This window comes from Capricornis sumatraensis, chromosome 11, assembly GCF_032405125.1.
Source record: "Capricornis sumatraensis isolate serow.1 chromosome 11, serow.2, whole genome shotgun sequence".
In the NCBI taxonomy this organism is placed as follows: Eukaryota; Metazoa; Chordata; class Mammalia; order Artiodactyla; family Bovidae; genus Capricornis; species Capricornis sumatraensis.
In genome coordinates this window covers 22,040,118-22,065,497 of record NC_091079.1, presented here as the reverse complement: position 1 = coordinate 22,065,497, position 25,380 = coordinate 22,040,118, and the positions used below count along the sequence as shown (strand labels likewise).

At 56.1% G+C, this 25,380-nt stretch overlaps 1 protein-coding gene across 2 annotated transcripts in view; it reads right to left on the bottom strand.

The window, feature by feature from the left end:
- The window catches only part of SLC45A4 (solute carrier family 45 member 4), a 30,168-nt gene extending 13,568 nt beyond the window's left edge, over positions 1–16,600 (bottom strand). For both annotated transcript variants that reach the window (XM_068983675.1, XM_068983676.1), the window contains exon 1: positions 16,026–16,600. In XM_068983675.1, the coding sequence (XP_068839776.1) occupies positions 16,026–16,269 (244 nt within the window). In that variant the 5' untranslated portion in view covers positions 16,270–16,600. The remainder of the gene's footprint in view (positions 1–16,025) is intronic.
- Between the last annotated feature and the right edge of the window lie 8,780 nt (positions 16,601–25,380).

The following is a 25,380-nucleotide window of genomic DNA, read 5'->3' as shown; positions in this document are numbered from 1 at the left end:
TCGGCACACGTGCCGGCTGCCCTGGCTCAACGCTGAGCACCAGGACCCTTTCCCCAAACACCCGCTCCTCCCCACCCTGCACGGGACCCCCAGGCCAACCCCAGGGAGGCCTCTGTGCAGAGGTGGCTGGGCCAGGAGCTGGTCAGGCTGCAGAGCCCAGGGGGCCGCCTGGACCGTTGGTGGGTTCCGTCTCCCGGCTTTGTCCCCGATTCTCCTGAAAGTCACAGAGGGGGTACGAGTCCCCAGCAGCTGAGTCGGGTTGGGGAGGGCAGGATGCACCCAGAGCTGACCACAGCAGGGACATGTCTTCGTTTAAACATTGGGGCAACAAAGATGAACGCGTCCCATCACATCCCTGAGGCAGCGACGAGCCTGAGAACACAGCCCTGGGCCAGCCCCCATCTGTCCCCGGCGCGGCTGCCGCTGGGACAGCCGGACATGGCATTTCCCAGCAAGGCTCTAAACACACACAGCACCGGTGTGCAGTAAATAATTTTTGTTTTCTTCCAGGCAAAAGCGAACAACAATGGTGGGACCAGGAAGACTGCCGGTTCACAGGAAACGCCGGGGGCGTCGTGGCTCGCCGAGGGCTGAGTGAGGTCACGGGCGACTGCGGCCACGCTCAGTCACGCGCGGCCTCCCATTCAACACAACTGCTTTTTTGATAAACTGGTCCTTCTTGGGGGAGGGGACCAGGGTACCGGGAAAGTGGCCTATAAATTGTTTAACAAAAGATCTGAAATGGGAATAGGAACTTCATTCTTTCTCTCAATAGACAAAGCCTTCCTCATCAAGATACGCTTGTATTGTCAGACAAAAACTTCATGATAACACCAGAGCCATGAGAACCAGCTCTCCGTGGGAACTGCTCAGCAGCCTGGGGTGACCTCGGAAGGATCTGCCAGCCCCGTGGGGAGCCGTCACCACGTGGGCCCGGGGAGGCGTACAGGTGCGAAAGAGCAACACACACGCGAGACCCCGGGCATGGACTGGAGGCCGGGTCCTGGGGAAAGGGCCCCCCGCCGGGACCCCCAAGCCGGGAGGGTCCGCACCGGGCAGCAGGCAACACCTCCTCCAGCTGGAGGGAGGACCACAGAGCTGCAAGGAAGCTTCTAGAGCCCCAGGGAGGCAGGGAGAAAGAGGACAACGAAGGAGGAAGACTCGCTCCGGAGTCTCTTCGGGGGCCTCCCCCTTGGGATGGCAAGCCCTGGTGTCTCCAGGTGCGACGGGCTGGTTCCTGGGAGCCCAGAACTGAATGAGACGCCCCTCATCAGAGTAGAAGCGCCGGGACAGGCACCTGAAGGTGCAAGGCGCAGGGCCGAGAGCCCAGGCCACGCAGGGCCAGTCGCATCAGTGCCAGGGGAGAGCCGTGTAGCGTGGCCACTTCTGTCCAGCTTGGGGGGACGTGCTCCCTGCGGGGGGACCGTGGTTATAGAAGGAGCTGTTCTGGAGGGAGGTGACTGCTCGGCAACGGCACGATTCAGACTTACTGAAGGCACCATTACTTAAGCAGCAGAACGTTCTGAACGGTCAAAATAAACCCTTCTGGTAAAAATAAACCTCCTCCAGCCCCTCGTGTCGGCCCTGAGGCCGGGCCTGGTTCTCCAGGAATGGACTGGCAGCCCCACACGGGGGTTGCCCAATACTCCGCAGGGGCACTGGTCCTCTGGTGGACCAGGAGAGGCCTCCACAGCCCAGCAGGGTGCTCCTGGCCGGACAGGACTGGACACTGGCCTCTGGGAAGCCAGTGGGCACCCCTCCAGGGTCCTTGGGGCCCGGCTGCAGGGGCCTCTCCTCCGGGCAGCTCCCAGGAGCGTGGCTCCCCGCAGACAGGTGCACTGGCCGCTCTCCACAGCCCGGCATCCCGGCTCTGACACAGATGCTGCACCAGGCTGCGGTGCCCAGGTCATGGTGGGGGCATCAAGTTTGCCCTGAGCCTCATGGTGGCCACTCGGGCCCGACTCAGGCTGGTGCCTATAGGAGGCCTGGACGTGCTGGCAGCCAAGGTCTCTCCCAGCCCCGAGAGTCCGCGATCTGCAGTGGGGAGGGACCCCAGGCACCACCCTATTTCCTGGGATTCACAGTGCTTTGGTTTTAACAACAAGTGGGGCTTCCAGGGGCATGGGGACTCCTGGGGGCGCCAGCGGACTTCCACTGCCTCGGCCAACGTCACAACACCTACATGATGTCAATGAACCAGGAGCTCAGACACAAGGCGCCGGGATCGCCCAAGGGCCGAGGACAGTGAAGTGCAGACGAGTAGGCAGGAAGGCACGCGTGTGTGCTAGCTTCCTGTCAACACAATTTGACTGTAAGCGTGTAATTAACTTTTAAATAGTGGATGTTCTCAGCCAAGGGCCCTGGGGAGTCATGGAAGTTTGGGAGCCAGCTCAGGCACACCCCGGGCTGCAGCCAGCAGGGCCTTTGCAGTCTGCCTCCTGAAAACACGATGGCAGGAAAACTAGCAGGCCGTCCGGAAACTTTACAAGTGGAATTCATACGAAAGGTTGCACCACCTTAACCAAGAGAGATCTTGAGCACGTTTGAAACCCGCTGACCAGGATTCCCTTTCTCACAGCTGCAGCCAGCACAGCTGGCAGGGCCGCCGGGGGCTGCCTCCCCTGCAAGAATCTGCACGGTAACGCCATCTCCAGGCTGGTGGGAGGATCAGGTCGCTGGACCAGCTGCTGCTGGCATGGTTACCACAGGGTCCACACATCTCGTTTCTAAGAGCAGGGAACACCTAGCTCTCTCCTAGTTCACGGCAGCCTCCGGTCTGGCCCAGCCGGAAGAAAAGGAGAGGCTCAAACCCTGATTCTACGCTTTCTGGCCATGGAGCCCTGGGCAGGTCACCTCCCTCTCTGAGCCCCAACTCCCAGAGTGCAGAACAGACCTGTCCAGGGCTGAGAGGAGACGGCCAGGCACCTGGAGCAGCCCGGGAGCCTCGCTCACGGCCTGTTTGACACCGAGCTTTTGTGCCCAGCCTCGCCTCCCTCCATGCTGCCTGCCTTGGTGGTCAGGCAGCGTGCCGCTCTGTCCGACCCTGGTCCTAGACTGCTTGCCTTCGGCACGGTCTCCCCCACAGGCCACAGCCATGGTCTCACCACACTCTGCCTGCAGCATGGCAGGGCCCAGAGCCGCAATGGGGGAAGGCGGCAGCCTGGCCTGGCCCCTACGCCAGGCTCCGCGGTGAGCCTTCCTCCCAGCAGCTGGCTCTTGGGGCTTCCAAGCCCGCGTGCAGGGGCCGCCCTGCATGCTGACCTTGGAGCTTGGGGTTAAAGGAGTGAGCTCTGCTTGTGCTGGCCGGCTCTCCCTGAGGACGGGGCTACAGGGCCCCCGAAAGGGGTGGGGGCCCACCTCCAGCGATGCCAGTGACCTGCACCCCTGTGCTCTGCTCACCAGACCCAAGGCGAGGCTGGGCCTGACCCTCGGGGGCCATGCCGCTGGCCACCACCCCACACGGAGAAATCCACAGCATGAGACGTATACCCTGGCTCTTCATTTCAGTGAAACGATTAAAATGAATGAGCTGCACATGAGGCCCCGTGTATCTGCCATGAGTGTCCGATTACAGGGGCGGGCGCCTGGGGAAGCGCTCCCCAGGCAGCGGCTCTGTCTACATGGGCTGCGTTTCCTGTCTGGCTCTGGTTAACTCCCGCTTTTCAGTCACACTCTAGCACGACAAAGGTGAAGGAAAGGAGTTTCACAGTCTGAGAGACTGCAGGGAGGACATGGGGACCCAGGGCTCCAGCCGGGCCTGCAGTGGAGCGCTCTGGGCAGCAGAGCCCCAGGGGCGGAGGGAAGGGAGGTGCTCAGGGTCGGGGTCTCGGCCGAGGCAGAGCTTGGGGGCCACACGGAGATGCCCCGGCATCGATCAGAGCAGGCAGAGATGCCCGCTGACCATGCCGGTAATAAACGACAGCGAAAGGGACACGCGTGAACATCCAGAGGGAATTTGAGGACACGTAACTTGGTTGAAACTGATAAAGCCTGACACTCGCTAGAATCGGTGTCACCTCCCCCCACCCCCCAACCCTGAGCCGAGCCTGTGCCAGTTACCTCCATCTCTCCTGCCCAGGGCAGGGCTCTTCCAGCTGCGGTCAACAGCCCAGCAGGGAGGCGTCCAGCCTCATAGCCTCGGAGCAAGACTCAGGCTTTCAGTTTCTGCCCAGTTTTGCAGTGTGAGCTACATCTCCTGGGTGGGAACCGCTTTTCCAGGTTTGCAGATAAAGTACTAACACAACCATTCCCATGTCCTCACGAGGGCTGGCAGTTCCTTCATGTTTCTTTCTGTGATGCTTCCCTGAAGCTTACAAGCTATAAGACACACTCATGCGGTCTCTCCAGTTCAATGGGGAAAACTACTTACGCTGCACCCGAAGACAAACCCTATCCACACACCATTTCCGTCATTTATACATGTATGCATTTTGCATGGGATTCAAATAGTTGGCTTTTTAATGACAAAATTACTACCATCAGGGACATGTCTTGCTGGTGGACACACTCTACACTGACTGCTTTTAACAGCAAAGAGAGTGTTTGTTCCAAAATTTACCATTAAAAAAATTCCTCTCTGTGATTACAATCTTGTTGCAAGCTTAAGAGAAAAACTTAACATTTAGAGTGATTCCCTGGAGAGCTCTGCTTTGACAAGCAGCAGGAGGCCCGTGGGCTAGGCTCTCCTGAGAAGGGACCCACGGAAGACAGATCACCCCAAACCCCGGCTCTGTGTTACCCGGTTCCTTATCATTCCAACACATACTTGTAATGCTCTGCTAAAGTTTATTTGACTTCTTTCTGGCTTTCATTACAAAATGACATGATCACTTTCTGCAGGAATAACTGACAGCATTTTCTGTCCTTTCACCCAAGTGTACACTCACCCCTCAGTGTCCACAGAAGGCTGGCCCCAGAACCCTCCCTGAGCTTTCTCACAGGTGCTCAAGTCCCTGATACAGACGGTAGGTATCTGCACGTAACCTACGTAACCTACGCACATCCTCCCATATATTTTAAATTGTCTCTAAGATTACTTACCTAATGCAACATAATTGCTCCATTCTTGCTTTAACTAAGGGTCACGTGTGCAATATTGGCAAAGGACAGAATCACTCAGATTTCTCTGGAAATCACCTCCGAGGAGTGGCTTCTAAGGCCTCCTATGATCTGGCCCGCCAGGAGCCAGAGCTTCCCAAACAGGACTTGCACCAAGCTTGTGCCATTCAGACTTAGTCACGGTTCCCCCAGCAGGCCACACTTCCCTCTGCCTCTCCCTGCCACGCCGCAGGCTGGAATGTGGCAATGACTCACCTTCACTCCTGACCCCTGTGCATTCGGCAACCAGGAGGCCAGGCCACCTCCCCCATGAACCTCCCCACCCCCTCCTCTCTGGGCCCAGCTGTCGCCTCCTGTCCTGTTTCTGCCATCCCCACGCTCACCTTCAACGGAGAGGGCAGTGGCCTGTATTCCGACTGCCCTTCCTTCTCCAAACCATAAACCACAGCCTTGAGCCCAGGCTCCGCGAGCTCAGAGCTGGTGTGCGGGACCGGTGACCCCCTCCAGGCCTCCCTGGACCTGGGACCCTTCGGTCCCTGGAGCGCAGGTGCCCGTCACCCCACAGAGACCCCCACATGCTCAGTCCCTGCATGTGCATGGCCCCATTGAAGCAGAAGCCTTGGCTGCTCACCCCGCCCGGGGACCTGGCACAACGCCCGGCACCTGGCGGGTAGGTGCTCAATAAGCGTTTGATGAAAGAAAAACAGGCATGGAATTCCTTGGGAAAAGCGACTGCGGCTGACATTGCATTGTCTCTAAAATACAATGATCTGAAACACGAGGAAATCCAGACTTCCCAACCCAAACAAAACAGCCCTGCACCACAGTTCTTCAATTAATTCATCAAACTCCAGGAGATTCTGACGGACTCCTGCCTGTCCTTCCAGCATGCTGCTTGGGCTCTGAGGGGACCGCAAGGGTCCCCTGGCCCGGGTGGGTGTCACGTCAGGGCCCCCCAGGCACGGACATGCGCGTGTCTGGACCTCCCCTCCGTGGGCGAGTGTGGGCCCTCTGCCACCTCCCAGCTCGGGCCATGTGTCACCCTTCAGGCTTCCTCAGACTCTCGTCAGCAGGAAATCCAGTTTTCAGCCAGATAGAACGGCCCGTCCAATTTTTTTCCACATTTAAAAAGGGGGGGTAAGATATCCATCGTGTGAAAGCTGCCTCTCTGACCGCTTTGAGGAGTTTGGTTTAGTGACTTCAGGTACATGTCCCCTGCTGTCCCCACAGGACCTTCACCTGTGAAACGGAAACTCCGTCCCCCTTAAAGCCCTCCCGGGCCCCTCCCTCAGCCCCCACATCCCCCTCCTGGGTCCCGAGCAGAGGTGCAATCACAGCGCTTGTCCTTCCGTGTCTGGACTGTTTCACTCGTACAGACGCCTGTGAAGGCCCATCTCATCCACTTACCATCCTCCTCTGTGCCTAAGCCCTGCGGGCACGGCTGCCCCTCCCCCGACGGCGCTCTGGGATGGGGGTGGATGAGGGCCTGGAGCCCAGTGCTCTCTTCCTGGGTCTGCGTCCCAACCCGGGGCAGCCTGGGGACCCCTCCCCCAACACCGGGGGACCCTGCCCTCCGGGCCTGCAGACCAAGTATAAGCCCAGACAGGGCGGACAGGTCCCAGGGAAACCCATCTTGAGAGCGGCTGATAAAATTCTCCAGGTCTGCACAGCATCAGCTTTCACAGATGCGAAAACAACTGTCAGATCAGAAGCAACACAAAGACCGCTCTACCACCGGAGGAGGATGGCCAAGCCTGGTGGGGTTTTCGCTGCTGAAGAACGACCGAAGCACCAAGGCAGAATTTAAGCTCACATGCTCTGGGCTAACCTCAGCCCAGGACCGAAGCCCCACAAAGGGAGAGATCCCCACGCACTGAAGAGCAGCGGGCAGCCAGCCTGAAAGCCCCCCGCCCAGGGGCTGGAGGGCCTGTGGGCGCCGTCTCGGCAGCCAGCGCAGTGACACAGGCTGGGTGGGGTGTCCTCCCCACGCGGGTCCCCAGAACCACCACTCCAGCCTCCACCACTTGCCCCTCTTCCCGGCCTCCTTCAGCTGTCCCTCTTTCGGTGACGCAGCTTTGTGCCAACAGTGCCGGGTGACCCGCAAGAACCAGACAGGGGCACCTTAGGAACTCGGTGGCACAAAGGAGACAGGGCATCGAGCTGGCAGCTCTTTGACAAAACAGGGAAACCAACCAGGAGCGCCCCCTGCAGAAGGCCCGAGGGTCACTATACACAAAGGGAATTTCTAGGAAGCGCATCTGAGCTGGGGAAGCACGAGGTGTGAAAAGCAGCTGCTGGGAGGGCCACGTTGGAGGCCTGACGCTAAAGGTAACTCATGACCGGCCACCTGCGGGCAACATCCACACTCGCTCGAGAAGGGTACAGGGCACGCTTGTGTGCTCCAAGGCACGACTGCTCTCGAGTCCATCCAGCACGCAGGCACTCAGCATGGTGCGCTCCTCACTTTGGATACAGCATGAGCCCACAGCGCTCAATTCTCACCAAAGGTGTGTGTGCTTCCGGGCGCTGCCCGATGGATGTCAAGCGCTAGCCTGAGTCGGTGGCACCAGAAGGCACACGGCTTTAGAGACAGGCACTGAGTCCTGGGGGCAGGGGGGCTGGATTACAGGGGGTGCAGCTGGGGGCCACCGGGTCACGGCCCCACGCTGCTCCGCAGGTGCCGGCCTCACTGTCCGCTTCTCTCCACGATCCAGGGAGTGGAGGACAGTGACTGGCACTTACGGTACCTCGAGCTTCCGTGTTTTCTTTAAGGCCGGCTGCTAAAGGGCAGGTTTTTCCCACAGAAAGACAAGGTGAGGCTCCAGTTCTGACACATCACATCCTCGGAATTCTGACTCACATTGTTAGGACTGAAAGTGGGAAGAGTGCTTTTTAAAAAAAGAGAGACAGACATACACAAAATGAACACAGTTTCACTCCTCCTGAATGAGACAGACAAGATTAAACCTAAGCTTCCCCATACATAAATGTACGAAGCACTTGGTCACTCCGGGACAGCACAGCCCCGCCCCCCCCACAACTTCCATCAGGAGAGAAATGCATCTGTCAGCAGAGAGGCCACAGGACACCCTTCTAGGACTTTCCTTTTCCTTCAAGGATGTTTCGAGAATGAAGAAGGAACCAGTGGGGGGCAGGGGGGAGATGCCCCTTCCCAAGGGGGAAGCTCTGTGGGGCCAGACTGTGTCCGTCCAGGAGGACTCTGGAGCTTCGTGGGGGGCTGCTCTGGCTCTGGGCAGGCTACTCCCAGACTCTCCTCTGACAGGGACCCCTCATTCCCACTTGACCCTGACTCTGAGGCCAGGCTCGTCGGGTGCACCTGAGTGTACACACAGCACGTGCACACATCACACACGTGGGCACACATATACATGCCTGCGCGCATACACACACATGGCGTGCAAACCGTGGGCACCTACCTGCAGTGCCAGGCTCGCACCAGGAGTTGGTCTGCAGAAGTTCCTGGGCAGCCTCTTCTCAGCCCCCAGACCACTGGCCCTGCAGGAGGCAGGCACGGATGCTGCTACGCCTAGTGGGGCCCGTGGGCCCCTTGTCCCAACACGTCACATTCTCACCCTCTGTTTGGCTGCAAGCTTGTGGGTCTTACTTGTCAGAACCCCACTTGGCACTAACAGAGCAACAATTTTTAGCTGCTACTCTTCCCTTGGCTCAGACGGTAAAGCATGTGCTTACAATGCGGGAGGACCCAGGTTCGATCCCTGGTAGGAAAGATCCCCTGGAGAAGGAAATGGCAACCCACTCCAGTACTCTTGCCTGGAAAATTCCATGGACGGAGGAGCCTGGTAGGCTACAGTCCATGGGTTAGCAGAGTCAGACGCAACTGAGCGATTTCACTCTGAGCCTGAAGCCTAAAAAGGTACGTGTCTTTAAAGGGCCCCTCCAGAAGCTGAGGCGCTTGACTAACGGTGTGGGGATCTAGGAGATGGAGCCTCTTAGACGGGACGGGGGGGTGATGGTGAGGCTGAAGGCACCTGGGCCAGCCCCAAGGTCGGAACCAAGGTCGGCAGGCTCACCAGGAGGACGCAGCAAGAGCCTGGATAAACCAACGGGCTTTCTGCCCTGACCTGGACCTGGGTTCTCGTCTGTCTATGACGCTCTCTGCTGCTAGTGGGGACAGTGTGTCTCACATGTCACACATGTGGGAGACGTCCAGAAGGAGACTCATGAAACCTGCTCCTCCAGGGACAGAACCAGGTGCTGAGGACAGGAGACGGACGGAAGTCTCACTTCCCTGACCTCTGAATCCTGAACCTGGGGAAAGTGCTTTGGGCCAAGAAAGCAGAGGCCCAGTTTTTAAAGGCCCTTCTCCTGCAAAGGAGAGCAGAGAACCAGTGGCTGCCCCAGCTCGGTACCATGTTCTTCCTGAGCTCGCGGAGCCGCTGTCTCAGGACTGCTGCCCCGCATCTTTTCAAAGGGGTGGGCGCCACCCGCCCGCACCGCCCTTCTGCCCCTCTGCGGCCCAGCCAGAGGGACCAGGAGGGGCGGCTGTCCCGGCCACACCTGCCAGCCCCCTGCCGCTGTCCCCAAGGCCTGCTGGCTCAGTGTTGCCCTTCCAGCGCTGAGGGATGACTCTGCTGCTGGTCTAGAGGCGCCAGCACAAAGATGTGCTCACGTGGAGTCAGGAGCTCTCACTGCAGGTACCGGCCTGGCCAGGCAAGGCCTCCCTGCGGCGGACCCCCGTGGGCGAGCACTTGCAGTGTCCTTGATGGCGGGGGCACCTGGGCCAGCAAACACACAGAGATGGCTCACAGAGGTGCGATTCAAACTGCACTTTCCAAAGTTATTCACCTCTGTACAAAAACAGCGTGGTGATTTGACTTCCTATTACACCCCCCACAGGGCAGGTGGCCAAGCAGCCACCAGGGTCAGCGGGTCCAGGATCAGAGAGAGGAGGGAGGAGAGGATGGGCAGAGACCCTGTCCTCTAACCCCCTTCATGAAAAGATATGAAAACAGAACGGCTCCATCACCCCAGAGCTGGAATCAGACAAGCCCTGCCAAGGCTATCTGTCAACACACGTGCCACTAGCTGAGGATCACAGGAGACAACGTGTAACCAAACACCAAAGCCCCAAGACGCGAGCTCGTGTGAACGAAACACAAGAACGCACAGCTGAGAGTGATAGCTAGGACGACTATCGACAAGTCAGCTCACGCGACAAGCCGAATTTAAGAGACAGACCAAAGCAAGTGCTGGAATTATAGTTCAGTTCCCCAAACCCAGGAATGCAACAGGCCAGGCCTAGCTGCCTTCCAGACCACAGCAGGAGTGGTAACCTTCCCCCCGAGAAGCCGAGCCCTTCCTCGGGGAGGTGGACGGGAGTGAACAAGGCACCACAGGGTCTGAGTTCTGACCACCAAGACCCTAACAGCTTGGGTGCGGGGCCCCTCAGAGCGGGGCCAGAGCTCACCTCCCCTGCCAGCAGGCTCCCTCCACCTGCTTCTGGGCACGTCCCCCACGCCCTCACTGCACGGTACTCCCCAGTGGCGGGCGTCCCAACCCGCGGCCGCCCATCGAGGACTGACATGGTAATTTTGCGGCATGCCGAAGGGCAGTGGCTTTTGTAGAATCTGTATTTTCTATTTGGCTGGAATAACTCTCCTCATAATTGCAGGTGTCTCTGGAATTAGCTCCTCCCGCAGGCCGGCGGCCATGCCAGGCAGGTGTGGAGCTTGAGGAGCACATGCCTGGCTTAGAAACCACCACCTCTTCCCAGGTTCCCGCGGCCTGGGCAGCCCTCAGCCCGCACCCACCCTCGGGGCGGTGGGGGTGACAAGGTACTTTGAGAACTGATGGCTGGGATCAGTATTTAGGTTAGACTCAACTTCCTGGGCCCATGTGTAAGCTCAGGCCGTGGCCGTGGTGGGGAGGGCACTCCGCCTTCCAGCCATTGTTCCCCAGGTCCTCAACACAGCAGATGCACGATATCAGGTGAGGGGCCAGGCAGAGGGCTGGGGATCTGAGCCCCCTGCAGACGTAGCAACGAGCTCTGTTCATGGATGGCCATCGGACCAAACCAGAAAGGCCGGGATGCTGAAGCTGAAACTCAGGCCAGATGCTTCAAGGTTTAAACACAGCCCATGTGCCCCTGGTGGGCTCCCCCAAGACAGGCGGGCCAGCCCTCCCAGCCTCTGCTTCCTCACGCTGCCACCAGAAAAAAGCCTGCTGGTGGGAGAGTGACCAGCGCTGCGTCCACAGTATTTACCTGTGACCTCATCTCCACTGGAGACAGGCCCGGTCATTCCCAGAGCAAACACGTGTGACTTGAATGAGAGGCAATGCACGTGGTTCCGCTGGGGTGAGCGCTGACTGGCTCCCTGGGGAATCCCATGGGCCTTCTGTGTCGCGTGCATCAATGGGTCCAGAGGCCCCAAGAGCCCGGGTGGGGGCCAGCCGTCGGGGACAGACTCTGGAAGGCAGGAAACCAGGAGCTGGGCTTTGAAGAAGGTACACGGACACATCGGGCGTCTAAGCTGCGTCACCCATTCTTTCCTCCCACAAATGGTCACTGAGCATCCCCTGGGCCTGGAGCACTGGTGAGCGTCTGAAACTGCTCTGGGCCCGGGGGGTAGGGGTGGGGGATGGGGGAGACTGCGCAGAATGGTGATGGGAAGACGGCACTTCGGGTGGCTCCTTGGAGTCTCCCGGGTGGGGAGCACACGAACAAGCTGGCCGTGAGAGCCCGGCCCTGTGATGGGCTCACCACACAAGTGATGAGCAAGTCCATCACCCCAGGACAGAACTGGATGCCCCCGGGCAGACACATCTGATAAAGGACTTCTTAATAAAGAACCTTCACCACTCATTAATGAGACAAACCACCTGACTGAAATATCAGCAAAAAAATCTGAGCACGCACTCCACCTAAGATACACGAATGCCCAACAGGCACAGGAATAGATGGTTAACATCGCTATTTGTCAGAGGAATGCAAGTGTTCTCAAGGACGTGGGGAATGGTTGGAATGGGCTCTGCCTGTAAAGCGAACCTGCGCTTACGTGGGACCAGCCGCCCCACTCCTAGGTCTCCACTTGTGGGAAACGAAGCAGACTCAGAGCAGCTCTATTTAAAACAGCCCCCAGATGGAAACGACGCAGACGCTCTGAGCTGGTGAACGAGCAGGGGAAAGGGGGTGTGTCCACTCAGTGGACCACTTAGTGCAGCAGGATGGACGAACCAACTGCCAAAGCACGGCAGAAACCAGACCACCTACTGCGTGATTCTACTCGTACAAACTTCAGACAGGGCAGGACCATGACAGAGGCGACCCCTGCCACGGAGGAGCACTGATGCGACGGGCCACCAGGGGGCCTCCTGGGACGATGGGGGCGCTGTGGTGGTGCTTACACCTGCAGACATCTATCAGGTGGGATCCAAGTGTCCACAGTGAGACAACAGCTTCAGCTACAGACACACACACACACGTACATATACAACACACACATATACACATATGTACATATACAACACACGGACATATACAACACATACACACACGTACATATACAACACACGTACATATACAACACACACACACATACACACATATACACACATGTACATATACCACCCCCACTCCAGTACTCTTGCCTGGAAAATCCCATGGCTGGAGGAGCCCGGTAGGCTGCAGTCCATGGGGTCGCTAAGAGTCAGACACAACTGAGAGACTTCGCTTTCACTGTCCACTTTCATGCATTGGAGAAGGCAATGGCAACCCACTCCAGTGTTCTTGCCTGGAGAATCCCAAGGACAGGGGAGCCTGGTGGGCTGCCGTCTATGGGGTCGCACAGAGTCAGACACGACTGAAGCGACTTAGCAGCAGCAGCAATACATATACCACACACGTACATACACACATCTACAGACGCATAGACATACAACACACATTTACACATAACACACATGTACGCATACACATTCACACACACAACACATTCACACACATACATATACAACACACATGTGTACATATGCAACACATGTACACACAACATATATACACACACACATATGTATGGATGTATTTGGCTGTGCTGGGTCTTAGTTGCAGCATGCAGGATCTTCAGTTTTCATTGTGCCATGCCAGATCTTTAGTTGCAGCATTTAAACTCCGGTTGAGGGATGTGAGATCTAGCTCCCTGGCCAGGCATCGAACCCTAGGCCCCCGGCATTGGGAGCTTGGAGTCTTAGCCATTGGATCACCAGGGAAATTCCCGTTTCAGCTTTAATAATTATTAATATACAAAATCCAATAATAAACATTGCATTTCTGGGTGTGACAGACCACTCTGACCACTACATTGCCCCTAGGTCCGTCTATGGTTTTTCCAGTAGTCATGTATGGATGTGAGAGTTGGACTATGAGAAAGCTGAGCGCTGAAGAATTGATGCTTTTAACTGTAGTGTTGGAGAAGACTCTTGAGAGTCCCTTGGACAACAAGGAGATCCAACCAGTACATCCTAAAGGAAATCAGTTCTGAATGTTCATTGGAAGGACTGATGCTAAAACTGAAACTCCAATACTTTGGCCACTTTATGCAAAGAACTGACTCATTTGAAAAGACCTTGATGCTGGGAAAGATCGAAGGTGGGAGGAGAAGGGGATAACAGAGGATGAGATGGTTGGATGGTTTGAGCAAGCTCCAGGAGTTGGTGATGGACAGGGAAGCCTCGCGTGCTGCAGTCAATGGGGGTCACAAAGAGTCGGACATGACTGAGTGACTGAACTGAACATTGCCCCAAGAGTGAAATTCAAGTACAACCTTGAGAAAAGGATCAGGCCTTACTGTCTGGCTCCTATCTAAGCCCATCTCAGAACAACTCTCGTTAAGCTCTGCTCCTTCAGCCCATGGAAACAGCTTCTGCCAGAGTCCTGCTCTCCTGTGCAGTGTCCAGGGTCAGTGACAAGGGTCACCTCCATCCCCTTTGGGCCGTTCCGTCACAGTTTAACTATGATGACAACTGTCCTGCTTCTCATCATCACTAGTGTATGGTCACGTGGAACAGACACACTTGCAACTTTTAAAAGCTACAGTTAAGGCATAGCCTAGGCATTATATAGAAAACTTGGAATATACATAATGCGGGATTATCTGAAATGGTTGCAAGTCTTGTGTGATACGTATACACTCAGAACCACACAGTGAAATGTAAGGTGTGTGGAAACTGAGACACAGAACCTGTACAGTGTGAAAGTGCCAAGGGGCTGTGTGAGCACCAGGGTGCTGGGCCACCATACACGTGACCCGTCACCACGGAAACGCTCCCAAACCTGCACTCCTGCTACCAACCTGCTCCTCAAATATCAGAGCCAGAACCGTGAGAGACCATAGAAGGTAAACATGGGACCTGCCTCTGACCCCCCGAGTCTGGCCACACTGCATTCGTGATGACCTCAACCGTGAACCCACACCCCGGCACATCTGAGGCGCGAAATACGCGCCTGGTAAGTTTCCATGCCACCGCATACGGCCCGCCCGGGGTCTGGCCACAAAGGTGGGCTCCAAGACTCGCCACGCACTCCCACCCTCTCCCCCCAAGAGGTCTTCCCAGGTCCTCCAGGGGCCGGCATCTCAGCCCAGCTCTCCTCCCAGCAAAGCGGCTCTTGCTGGGCTGGTCACTCGCTGGCTCCCAGCACCAGAACAAGGCCACGTGGGACTGCCAGACATGGTGTTCCATCTGCCCCCAGCGGCCTGGCACCTGGGGGCCCCGAGGAAGCAGAGCGGGGTGAGTGCAGGGATGGCCAACGTGCAGATGGAGGACAGAGCACAGCCCACGTGGTTCAACCCCACGGTCCTCAGCTCCCCAGGACCTCCCCAGGAGAGGGTCTCGACTTGTCCAGGTGTGGGCCATCCCTCCAGCCTCATGAAAGATGAGACAGACAGACACCCGGGGTGTCACAGGGAAAGCACGCGGGAGCACAGGGATGCAAATGCAGAGTGACCAGCCTGCCCCTTTGGTCACGTGCCTGATGCCACGGTGTGGGCAGGCGCGGCGCCTGCTGAGCTGGGACCCGCACCAGCCCCTGCCCACCGCCCTGCAGGGGCCGGCGCCCGGCAGGCCTGAGCATGTACTCTCTGAACAAGAATCACGCCATCAAGTTCAGAGAGAGACACATTCCAGGGAGAGCCAAAATAAATCAGAGTTTTAAAATATTTAAAATATTTTACAGTGCACACGTGGACTTCTAGAATGAAGCACGCTTCTTACCCGGATCTCTTACAAAGTTGGGAGCTTAGAGATTTTAAGACTTTCTTAGACAATGAGGAAAATTAAACATTCTGACCATGTTCTTTTAGGGCCTGAGACATTTCTCGCAGTAATGTGGAAGGGATGACAGAGTGTCTCTCTGAGAATCTCAATATTTCTGGAAATACCCATCATTCAGGCTAACTTCCACAATAAACTTCTATTTAAGTCAATAACAAGATGAAAATAAAGAAAACAGAATTCTTCAGTGTTTTCTACAGCGAGGCCTTGTTCTGAGCAGGTGCCTGGCCCCCGACCTGGCCTGCGATTTACCTCACTCCACGGAAAAGCAGTGGGGTTGGGCTTCACAGTTTCAGCCAGGATGACATGGTTGGGGGCCGCACTGGGGGTGGGGGCTCACGGGCTCGGCCAGATGACACGACTGGGGGCTGCACTGGGGGGTGGGGGGGCCCGGGGCTCGGCAAGCGGCACCTCATGGGAGGCAAGGGTGTGCCAGGTCAGAGCTTCAGAAGGCCACAGGCACCCGGACACCCAGTACCACCTGGCCGGGGCCTCTGACCCCACGTGCACGTCTGGAGGATCGCCACCCTGCCCCCATCGACACAGGAGGAAAGCCCATCAGAGGAGGCTGCCATGAGGGGAGACCAGGGACGTGGTCAGCCCGTGTGCCTACCCGCACCTGTGTTCACTGCTCAGCCCGGGACGCGGGGGGCACTCACCGATCTGTAACAGGACTGGCGTGACCAGCGCCGTCTCCATGGCGTAACAGAACTCCCTGCCGAACATCACGGCCCCGTGCATCACCCACAGGCGCACGGGGATGCGGTCGATGGAGCCCTCACTGACGGTCTCGTCCTGCGTCTCCGCCTCCGCCCTCCCCGGCTTCTGTAGGTCTGGCAGGGGCACCGGGAGCTCCTGAACTTGCATAGATTCTGCGTCGGCATTCTGCGGAGCCATTTTCATCACCACCAAAAAAATATATATATCTCTTTACTCTACCTAAATAAATAATTCTATCATATATCTTTAAGGATAAATTAAGACGTCTTCGCTGTCTGCTTCAGCTGTGCTCCTCCGGCAAGTAACACTTATACTCCTCTTTGTACAAACAGGTATCTTGAAACTTCTCACAGTCGGATGAGACACGCAGCAAAACAGAATGATTTTTGGTTGGATTGAACATATGGCTTTCTGGCTTACTGTGAATTAGAGTTAAAAATCCATAAATGCCATTCAGTTAATACCAGTTTCATCATCATTACTGAAGAGGTGCTGAAGCTCCGTTCCTTGCTGCTGAGAGGTGGGCAGGTGACACACGGAGGTAGGCCGCCGGCGTGCCCCATCGAGCGGCTGGGCGATCTGCAAGGGAGCGAGAGCCGGTCACACGGGCCGGGGCCGCCCGCCCTCACCCGCCATCCGGGCCCACCCGGGGCCCTTGGTTCTCTGAGCAGGGAGGGGACAGAGTCACCTGCGGAGAAAACAAATCCAGTCCCCGGAGAAACAATGTTTTCCAGTATGGAATCGGTCCTGGGGGAGGATATAGCCGGGACAACAACGGGAGACAGGACGAGAGAAAAGGGCACTTTTGGAAAGAGCTCCCATTTCTGCTCCTCGGCCAGGCCAGGGACCGACCACAGGCACTGGGCCCCAAAGGGCCAGACGCTGACCACCATGTTGAGGCGCACTCCAGGGGGTGCTGAAACCCGGGCCCTGGTCCTGCTTTTCCACCTTCCTGGTACTGGTGACCAGTCTCCACCTAGACGCACACGCCAGGAGCAGGTGCCGACTGCTGAGAACCTGCCTAGAATCGTCCCCCTTGCTGCACCCCCGTGAAAGGCCAGACAAGGATGCTCTTACATCCCTGCTCTCTGGACGGGGGCCTCCTTTCAAGCTGAAGGGACCTGACATCACACAACAAGTGACTTTATGTTAAGGCGGGTCGGTGGGTGGATATCTTACCAAAAAATTCCAATTGTTTTAAATAAAAATATTTCTGCTTAATATTCACTTAATCCAAGACATCTAACTCCTACTTTTCACCCCAGAAAGGACCAGAAGTTGAGGGGTAGTCTTCACTAAGCTTCCTTCTCAGGGAGCCTTGGAGGTGATAGGGGGTCCTTGGCCCAGCTGCTGGCAAAGCTGAGCTGCTGACCCTGGGGGTTCAGAGACCCCGCCTCACTCTTCCACCAAACTGAGGCTTTCTCATGCTCTCTTTCCTGCCACCAAAACCTCTCGGGCAATCACTGACTGGTCCAAGGGGTCCGACCAACGTATCTGCTTCTTACACCTCCCACTTCGCTGCAAGTCCACAGCTGCACCCTTCACCGCGGCTGCCATCAAACTCACAAATGTCCTCCACCATACAATCGCTCATCTCCATTAAGGCCAGTGTTCCCAAACTGTCAGCTTCCTACACTCTTCTCTAAAACACACGTTATCGTGACCCGTTCTCAGGTACGCAATGTAAGCAGAGCAGTGTTAAAGCACCCAGCGTGAACCCTTGGCAGCACTCTCTCATGCCATCCCTGGTCGGCTGAACTCTTGGCAAGAAGGACAGTAACCCGTTTTCTCTGAGACCCTAAGGACTTAATTATCATCTTCAAACCCATCAGTTCTGTCCCCTCGCCCCTGGTCCCACTGTGTGTCTATCCTGACAGTCAAGCTGAAATAAAGGAAACTCTGCGAGTTGGAAGTGGAAGTCATTCAGTTGTGTCCGACTCTGTGTGACTCCATGGACTACAGCCTATCAGGCTCCTCTGTCCGTGGAATTCTCCAGGCGAGAATACTGGAGTGGGCAGCCATTCCCTTCTCCAGGGGATCTTCCCAACCCAGGGATCTAACCCAGGTCTCCTACATGGCAGGCGGATTCTTTACCGTCTGAGCCACCAATATGAGAGATGCTGGGCTGGTTGAAGCACAAACTGGAATTCAGATTGCCAGGGGAAATATCAACAACCTCAGATATGCGGATGATACCACTCTAATGGGAAAAAGCGAAAAGGAACTAAAGAGCCTGCTGATGAGAGTGAAAGACGAGAGTGAAAAAGCTGGCTTAAAACTCAACATTCAAAAAATGAAAATCATGGCATCTGGACTCATCGCTTCATGACAAATAAATGGGGAAAAAGTGGAAACAGTGGAAGACTTCATCTTCTTGGGCTCCAAAATCACTGTGGACTGTGCTGCAGCCATGAAATTAAAAGGCACTTGCACCTTGGAAATAACGCTATGACAATCCTAGACAGCGCGTTAAAAAGCAGAGACATCACTTTGCCGACAAAGGTCCATCTAGTCAGCTATGGTTTTCCCAGTAGTCACGTACGGATGTTAAAAGTTGGACCATAAAGAAGGCTGCTACTGCTAAGTCACTTCAGTCGTGTCCGACTCTGTGCGACCCCATAGACGGCAGCCCACCAGGCTCCCCGTCCCTGGGATTCTCCAAGCAAGAATACTGGAGTGAGTTGCCATTTCCTTCTCCAATAAAGAAGCCTGAGCACTGAAGAATTGATGCTTTTTGAACTGTGGTGCTGGAGAAGACTCTTGAGAGTCAATCCTTACCTGTCAATCCTAAAGGAAACCAACCCTGACTATTCACTGGAAGGAATGATCCTGACCCTCCAACACTTTGGCCACCTGATGCAAAGAATCAACTCACTGGAACAGATTCTGATCCTGAGGGCAGGAGAAGGAGATGACAGAGGATGACATGGTTAGATGGCATCACTGACTCAATGGGCATGAATCTGAGCAAGCTCTGGCAGACAGTGACGGACAGGGAGGCCTGGCGTGCTGCAGTCTATGGGGTCACTAAGAGCTGGACACGACTTAGCAACTGAACAACAACTGCGTGTGGGAGAGTGAAGAGTCATTTCAGCAACAGCTAACACTGAGGCAACAGGGCTCTGCACTAGGATTATTTTAAGGCTGTGAGTCTCAGCGCCGGGGGCACTGGGCGATGCCTGGAGATGTTTCTGGGTCTTATCACTGGAGGCAGGGGGTGGTATCATGCTTTGGGGGAGAGTCCAGCGATGGGCTTAGCATCCTGCAGCCCCAGGGTGCCCCACAGCAGAGAACGACTGTTTCCTAGGGTTATTATTAAGCAAGAGGAAAAGTGCTCTTTAAAATGCTGAAACCCTATCACACTGTGAATCCGTCAACCAGCCCAGAACTTACAAACCCCACTGCACTTCCTTCCCCTTTGTTTTCTTACGCAGCCTCTGCCCAAAGCAGAAGAGGAAACACAGGGAGCTCAGGACACCGGCTCCCAGAGGAGGGGTCTAGGGTCTGGCTTTTAAGTGGGAAGGGGTGTGAGCAGTCCCCTCCCAGTCAGTCACCCCGGCCACAGGAGGTGGCATTACTGGGCACTTATTTTCCAAGAGAAGGTAAGCGCTGCCAAGGGGCAGTGAAGGAAGCCCAGCCGGCCGCCTGGCCTCGGTCACGGTCAGGCTGTGGGATCCAACCCCAGGCCCAGGGCTGCACCTGCCCAAGGGCCTGCGGAATGAGCTAGAGATGGCCAGGAAGCCCAGGAGGCAGAGGTTGCGCGTGGGGGAGCGAAGGGCCCGGCGCCCTTAGGAAAGCCGCCCGCCGTCAGACCACCAGGCCAGTGCGAGCACGCCCCCTCTGCGGTGCAGAGCGAGTTTCCACACCAGAGACCCTCCTCACATCTGGGGTCCTCACCAAACATCTAAGAATGGCCCAGCCATGGTCTCTGGAAAGAAAGTTCAGAGGGAGCCCCTAGTGGTGGTGGTGGTGGCCACCTGCCCTCCCAGGACTCTTCCAGGCAGAGGGTCCAGCCACCTGCCGTCTCCCTCATGGTCAGGGGCGGGCACGGCCACCTAACTGGTCAGCAGAGCCTGCCTCACACGGGGCGTCCTGCTGGCCAACCAGGCAGCCCAGGAAATGTGTACTTCCAGACCTCAACCACAGCAGTGTGCGCAGTCTTCGCAAAAGGGGGGGGCCTGCCGGGGTTGGGCTGGTGCTGTGGCCTGTCAGGGGGTTCACCCACCCTCTAGATCTGGCCCTGATGCCCCTTTGCGGGGGCAGCAGGAAGGACCCAGGCTTCAGGGCAGAAGGCCTGCCCCCCACTTCCCCCCACACCCCACCTTCCCAGTGGCCGTCTGGTTGCTGCTGCATGATTTCCATACAAGCCCACCCCAGCACTCGGAAATTTCGCCTCCCTCTCCCCACACGGACTCTGTCCAGCGAGGCCAGCAAAGGCCACCAGCAGGTCCTGAGCTGGGAACACATCTTCCCTCTCGCGGCTTCTCCCACAATCTCGATCCACTCCGGCATGTTTATTTGCAAGAACTCTATGAGCAAATGACCTTTAAGAGTCTGACTAGCTCTGGAGGGAAATGTCAGTATTTTTACTGAGATTTCACTGATTTTATAAATAAGCTGAAGGAGGGCCACCACCCTTAGGGCTGTCTCCGTATATCCGAGTCCAAACCCAGTGCCTTTCGGGAGAATTTCAACACGTTCCTCCTACAGTTTTGCACATTTCTTGTGAAGTTTCTTCCTAGTGATTTCATCTTCTCTGTGGCCACTGCGGATGCGATTTTCCCTTGCCTTATACCTTCCAAGTGGTTGGCTGTGCTCGTGAAGGGTACCAGGGCTTGCTCACTTTCTTAGGTACTCACACACAGCGAAAAGGTACCACTCAATCAGTTTTGACTAATCTATGTCAACAGGGAGGACATTTCCAACACCCTGGCAAGCCCACATGGGTCCTTTCCCATCCACTGAAGGCTCATGGATTTGTATTTTAAGTTGATAACATGGTTCTCTAATTGTCTGAGTGAGAATGGGTGGGGGGAGGAGGCTATACCCAGACTGACAGCAAGTCTAAGCAGCACCAAGATGCATCCAGTCCCCAGCTCAATGGAGGCTTGGACTTGGGGTCCCCTCAGTCTGAATTATGCACGGCGCCTGCGCAGGACACGGAGCAGGGACCCAGGTGGCATGAGCTGGCCCCTTCCTAGGCTCTGACATCCGTGCCCTCCCCCGCCAACTCTCCTGCGAGGGCCCCTTCTCCTCGGGGCTCTGCTCTACAAGAAGACGGAAGGAGAGCAGCTTTGAGGAGAAAAGGAAGGTGTGAGTGGGGAGGGTGTCTCTCCATTCAGGGGGACAATCGGACACCGCCAAGCCAGATTCACTCCTGTAACGCAGTGCCGTGAAGTACTCGTACAGCAAGCAAAGGGGCTTGCTTTAAGGAAGAAAGAAAGAAAGCAAGGGGCTTTCTTTAAGGAAGCTATCATCTAGAAAGGCTAGGGCTGTTAATTACAACATCTAAAACCACGAAAATGCTCTCCTCTGAAACACCTGATGTAAGAGGCCCGAGCTAAAGTGTGACAACGCACGGAAGCAATCTGAGGATGACTAGGCTGCTGCCTCCCGAAAGCCTCCTCCTGACTTGCTTGAAGGAGCGGCGAGGCTTCCGCTGTGACCTGTTCCACTAGGCTCTGCAGAGCCTGGAGGGACTCTGAAGTCAGGCCTCCCTCCGGAGCCTGCCTGACGACGATACTGTTGTGATTCGCAGATGCACCGAGACAAGCGGAACTACAGTTGTTCCAATCAACAACTTCCTCTATTGTCCTGCTTCTAATTTCAGGGGGACTGATGCCAAGACACGTGACTTCCTACAATCTGCTGTGTGGAAAAGCTGGCTGTAAACTTCACGTCACCAAAACCTTAACTGAAGCATAATTTTTTGACAGGCAGTAAAGAGTCTATGCAAGTCACAGTATCCGATGGGAACACGATCTTGAAGGTCGGGGACCCACACGCGCCGGAGGACGGCTGGACGGGGGCTCAAGCGCCGTGGCTCCTGTCTCGGCCCCACGCACACACGTGTGCACACAGCATTACAGGCAGGGGACGAGCAGCCCGTGCTTTGCGGTGTCTGGTTTTGTGGCAAGGGCTGTTTGATTGTACACTCATCATCTAAGACAGGCATCTCTACCCTGGAAAAACTCATCAGAACTGCTAACGTTTTCGTAAGACGTCGTCAACTATCAGCCTCAAATAACCCACCCAACCAAAGCATAGGCCCCCCACTACCATCAGCCCGCTGTGCCCTCCCTCCAGACATGCATGGCAAAGGCGACTGCCTGAGGGCAGCAGCGAAGCCGGCGGCACAGGGCAGACGGCTGTGCGCCAGAGAGGACCAGCTGCTGCACCAGGGAAGAAGGCCTAAGGCAGAGCCAAGCAAAGCCAGAGGCCCTGATACAAACGCGGACAACATTCTGGTAAAAATCTGCTCATAAAGTCACGTCCTTCAAAGCATTTCAGAAACGCCATTGATTTCCAACATAAAATCAAGGCCGTATCAAGAGAAGGAGAAGACAGGCCCCAGACTGGGAGAAAATACTTATAAAAGACACAGTGATACAGGATGCTATCCAAAACAAACCCGACGGTGAGGAAATGAACAACTCAGTTATAAAGGTGGGCCAAAGACCCGAACAGACAGCTCACTGGAGAAGACAGAGGTGGCAGATGAGCACCGCAAAGATGCTCCACATCGAGCGCCTGTCATCAGGGAAACGCAAATTCCAACAGCAGCGAGACAGCCCTCCACACCTGTTCCAACAGTCCAGGCCCAGAGCGCCGCCAGCACCAACGCAGGTGGGAACGAGGAGCGGTAGGAACTGTGCTCACTGCGTGGGGACAGACTGGTGCAGCCACTTTGGAGGACAGTTTGGTGGCTTTTTACCAAACTAAACATACTCTTAGCATGCGATCCAGCAATCGTGTTCCCTGGTATTTTCCCAAAGGAGTTGCAAACTTATCCATAAACACCTGCACATGGATGCTATACAGCAGCTTTATCCACGATGACCGAGACTTGGAAACAACCAGGATGCCCTTCAGTAGGTGAATCGCCGATCTGCGGCACATCAATGAAACAGTGACCAGCACTAAAAAGAAACGAGCCATCACACCGTGAAAGCCATGAGAAACATTAAGTGCATGTCAGTTCAATGAGAGACGCCAATCTGCGACGGCTACGTGTTACCAGATTCCAGCGACAGGGCATTCTGGAAAAGGCACAGCTATGGACACAGTACCAGGACCAGTGGTTTCTGCCCGCCTAAGGCAGAAAAGCAGCGAGTCTTGGACCTCCCCACGTGGTGTCCTGTTACGGGAGCAGAATGGACCGACACGCTGAATCCGTGTGAACCAGGAAGGCCGAGGCAGCATGTTTAAAAACGCAGACTCCAGGGCTCCTCTGTGCCACTGAACCACAGCTCTGGAGAAGGGCCCGAGGGTCTGCAGGCCTGCTCGCCCCAGGTGGGAGCCGCTGGCCGCAGGCACCTGGCCAACAGCCCACTGCCCCTCTAGGTAGAAATGACTGGTCTGTGACTTCGTAACCTCGCCTGTGTGTGTTCTGTGCCACGAGACCTGGCCGAGGGCACTTCAGACACTGAACACCATGTCGGATGCGCATTCTGATTGGCTTGCTGGGAACTTGGTGCAGGCAGAGGGGGCGGGGGAGTAAGGAGGCATGTGACTGCGTGTGTCAAATACTCGGAGTATGCAGAGACTGAATCAAAGGAAATCTGGAAAGGGGCCCCAGGGAGCGAGGGGATGAAAATATTGCTACACTGTAACAAGCCAGTCTAATTAAAGTGTTTCTCAATGGATTAGTATCCCAGCAACGTGCAGGAGCCATGGGCCCAGGCAATCCAGCGAGCTTCTCCTGGACGGCTTTTCTGTGACTCCCTGGCCCGGCCCAGCCCCCTGGTCCCTCCCCAGACAGTGCTCGAGACCTCCCCGTCAAGGGCACCCAACCTGGGCCAGGCTGCCCACTCCCCTGGGAGGCCAGGTCACAGTCCCCACGGCAGGGACGCAGGGATGTGGCCCCTCTCGTGCGTCCTCAGGACAGGAGGAAGCACACCCTCCTAGAGATGGTTTTTTAAATGCCTGTAAACTGGCATACTGCAACTTAGTCTCAAAATACGCTGTTTAAGAACTACTTTCTAAAAGTCGTCTCTTAGGAAGGCAGCGTACAGCAGGACGAGGGGGAGCACGGAAGGCTCGGCTCCCCACCACCCGACCACCCTGGGGCGGGGGGGCTGGTCTGCTCTGATGCGGGTGTGCGGGAGACTGCGAGCCCTGCAGAGAGGACGCACGCCACCATATGGGACTCCATGCTGCCCCTGCCCTCACGCCCTGCGGAAGCAGTTGCTCTGAACCACCTAAAAGCATGGCATCAGGTCAAACACGCAGAAGGGCACGTGGAAGCAAACCTGGCAAACTCCAGTGACAGCAAAAATGTTCAACAGTGGATCAGTCAGAGCACATCCCATCTGGACTTGCCTGGTGGCACAGCGGGTGAGGATCCATCTGCCAATGCAGGGGGCACGGCTTCGATCCCTGGTCTGGGAAGATTTCACATGCCACGGGGCAAGGAAGCCTGAAAGCATGACCTGCTGAGCCCATGTGATGTGACTACCAAAGTCCGGTGCCTAGAGCCTGCGCTCTGCCCCAAGAGAAACTCGCGCGCCACAACGAGGAGTGGCCCCTGCTCGCCGCAACTAGAGCACGCCCAGCACAGCAGCGAAGACCCAGTGCGCCCCTCCCCCCAGCTTCCAGAGCGTTAGCGTGGACACCGAGCACGTTCTCAAGCAGCAGCTGTCTTCACTCTCTGCTAAAGGAAACTGCTACCCACACTCGATGGAAAACTCAGAACGCTCGTGTCAGAGGAAATGACCCTGAAACAAGGACAAACTGCCCTGTCCCCAGAGAAAACATTCCCCACGACTTTCACCTTCTGCTAAAAACAAAGACCTGCTCACCTGACTTCTCACCTCTGACCTTTACACGGGTCGCCTCTGACCTTTATATGGGTCGGGTCTCCTTCATTTGCACGTCAGGTGAGTAGGAGGTTTTTTTGTTTTCTAATTAAAAATCTCTGAGAGGTTTTTTGCCTTCCTCTTCTTGTAAATGTTTCTAGCATCAATTTGCCACTTTAGCCACTGGGGTCAGGATGAAGCTTTGGCTGCTATGGAAACAGCAACAAGCTTTTAAACCACACTGCTCCTGCCTAACTGGGCAAGGAAAACTGAGCTT